At 57.5% G+C, this 1,946-nt stretch overlaps 1 protein-coding gene across 1 annotated transcript; it reads right to left on the minus strand.

Moving 5' to 3' along the window:
* Nucleotides 1–626: 626 nt before the first annotated feature.
* On the minus strand, nucleotides 627–1,834 carry VDAG_01446 (uncharacterized protein; the record flags this gene model as incomplete). Its single annotated transcript, XM_009650332.1, has 1 exon — nucleotides 627–1,834. Exon 1 carries the CDS (start codon nucleotides 1,722–1,724, stop codon nucleotides 627–629), a length of 1,098 nt encoding a protein of 365 aa, XP_009648627.1. The 5' UTR covers nucleotides 1,725–1,834.
* Between the last annotated feature and the right edge of the window lie 112 nt (nucleotides 1,835–1,946).

A 1,946-nucleotide genomic window follows, 5' to 3' on the forward strand; every position in this document is an offset into this window, starting at 1 on the left:
GCCAAGCTCACTACCATGTACACAGACCAGTACCCCACATGTGCGACAGGGGCCCCAGGCAAAGGGTGCCATCTCGCGGCTCTGCCTCGCTTGACTGCTTAGCGTCCGGTATCCCCAGTCCTTGCCTTCCCTGTCACCGAACCCCGCCCCCCTCCTTCGCTTCCCTCCCCCCGGCTCGTGGGGCCTTCCTCTGCAAAGAGACCGACACCACCGTCGGCGTCTTCGTCGTCGTCATCAGCATCCTCCTCTGGTCACTGGCGGGGGAGAAAATAATACGTATAGTCACTTCATGGACCCGGTGAAATGCAGCTGCAAAAGCTATACCAGTGTGATCATCACGACGGAGATCCCATTTTTGTGTGTGTAAGTATATGCACATCGTTTCTATTCTCTCGCCAACGCACTCTGAGTGCTGGTGCCGTTGCGTCTCCTTTCTCTGTTGGACCCGCCTACCCGTCAAGGGACCAGACCTGTCCCCCAGGGGTATTTCACCTTTCCTGTTCCATGAGCGCCTCGCTATACATGCAAAAGACAAAAACACACGAGACTTCCATCGCTTGAAGCCCCCAAAACAAACCCCGAAAAAAACCGAAAGGACAAAAAATAATAGTACACATCATATACATCTACTCATCATCGTCGTCCTTGGCTGCCTCGTCGCTGGCCTCTCCCTCGCCGTCTTCGTCCTCGTCATCGCTCTCGGGCGGCTGCCATGACTCTTCCAACTTGAGACCCTTGCCTGTGCCTTCTTGACCGCGATACGAGGCGCCGAGCAGGGACGACATGGCCGACCGTGAGTGACTGAGTTGAGGATCGTCCTCGTACTTGTCTGGCGCATCGTAGAGGCCCATGCCCACCAGGATCTCGCCCTCCTCTTCCGCCTCGTTCAGCGGCTCGTAGGGAATGGCGTCCTCCGATGACACAACAGGCTGCTGCTGCTGTGCTTGGGGGAGATTCTCAGGCGTCGGGGGCGAGGTGCTGTTGAACCCGTGCGCGGCGAACGAGTTCCACTGCGACGTCGTCGTGTTCGAGCTGCCGTAGTCGCACGTCGGCAGCACAGGGAACGGCTCGACAAAGGTGCTCGGCACATGGGCCGATACATAACTTGGCGTCGGTTGAGGTGCTACACCCCAGCCTTCCACGGGCAGACAAGGGGCCGCGTCGAAGCTGTTGTACGGCAGAGCGAGGGGCGAAAATGCAGAATTGGGAGATGTGCTGCACGAGTAGGCGGGAACTGGCGAGTAGTGAGGCTGCATGCCAGATGCAAACTCGTAGTCGTTGTAGGTAGGGAACGGGTACTGAGCGAAATGCTGTTGTGCCGGCGCCGACATCTGGCCGTGATAGTAGGATGAGGGGTGCCAGCTAAGGGGGCGGCTGGGTCGAGTTTGAGAACTTGGCATCTCCTGCGTGAGGGGCCAAACATTCTGGTCCACAACCTGTTGCCTTCGCCTTGCTGCCAGAGAACCGTCGCCCATCAGTGTCCTCCTCCTGGCCGCCATGGTCGATCTCGGGCTGCTGTTGGCACTGGTAGGCTTGACAACCCGCATGGCGGTGCTCATGGCACTTCCCGCTCGTTGCTGACAGTTCGAGCCCCTGGAAAGCCGTCGAGAGGCTTGTGAGATGGCCATATGTCGAGATAGATCGTCCATAAAGACGTCTGAAGGGTGCTGCTGGTACATGGCCGTGGACTGGCCGGCTTGGGCGACGCCCAAGTATGAGGACATCATCATGAAAGGGTCGATTATGGTATGAAGGGAGTTGGGCGTTGATGTTGCAATGGTTGCGTTGCTGGCTAGGTGTGCCTTCTAAGTGATGAAGAGTGATCGAGGATGGAGGATATGGGTTGGGTCGTTGTTATACGTCGATTCGGAAGTTGGGTGTACTAGTATGTGGGTGGGATATTGTACCACGAGTTGCTCCAGTTGCTTGGTGCCAAGGGAGCGGAT

Source organism: Verticillium dahliae, genomic scaffold (assembly GCF_000150675.1).
Source record: "Verticillium dahliae VdLs.17 supercont1.2 genomic scaffold, whole genome shotgun sequence".
Classification (NCBI taxonomy): Eukaryota; Fungi; Ascomycota; class Sordariomycetes; order Glomerellales; family Plectosphaerellaceae; genus Verticillium; species Verticillium dahliae.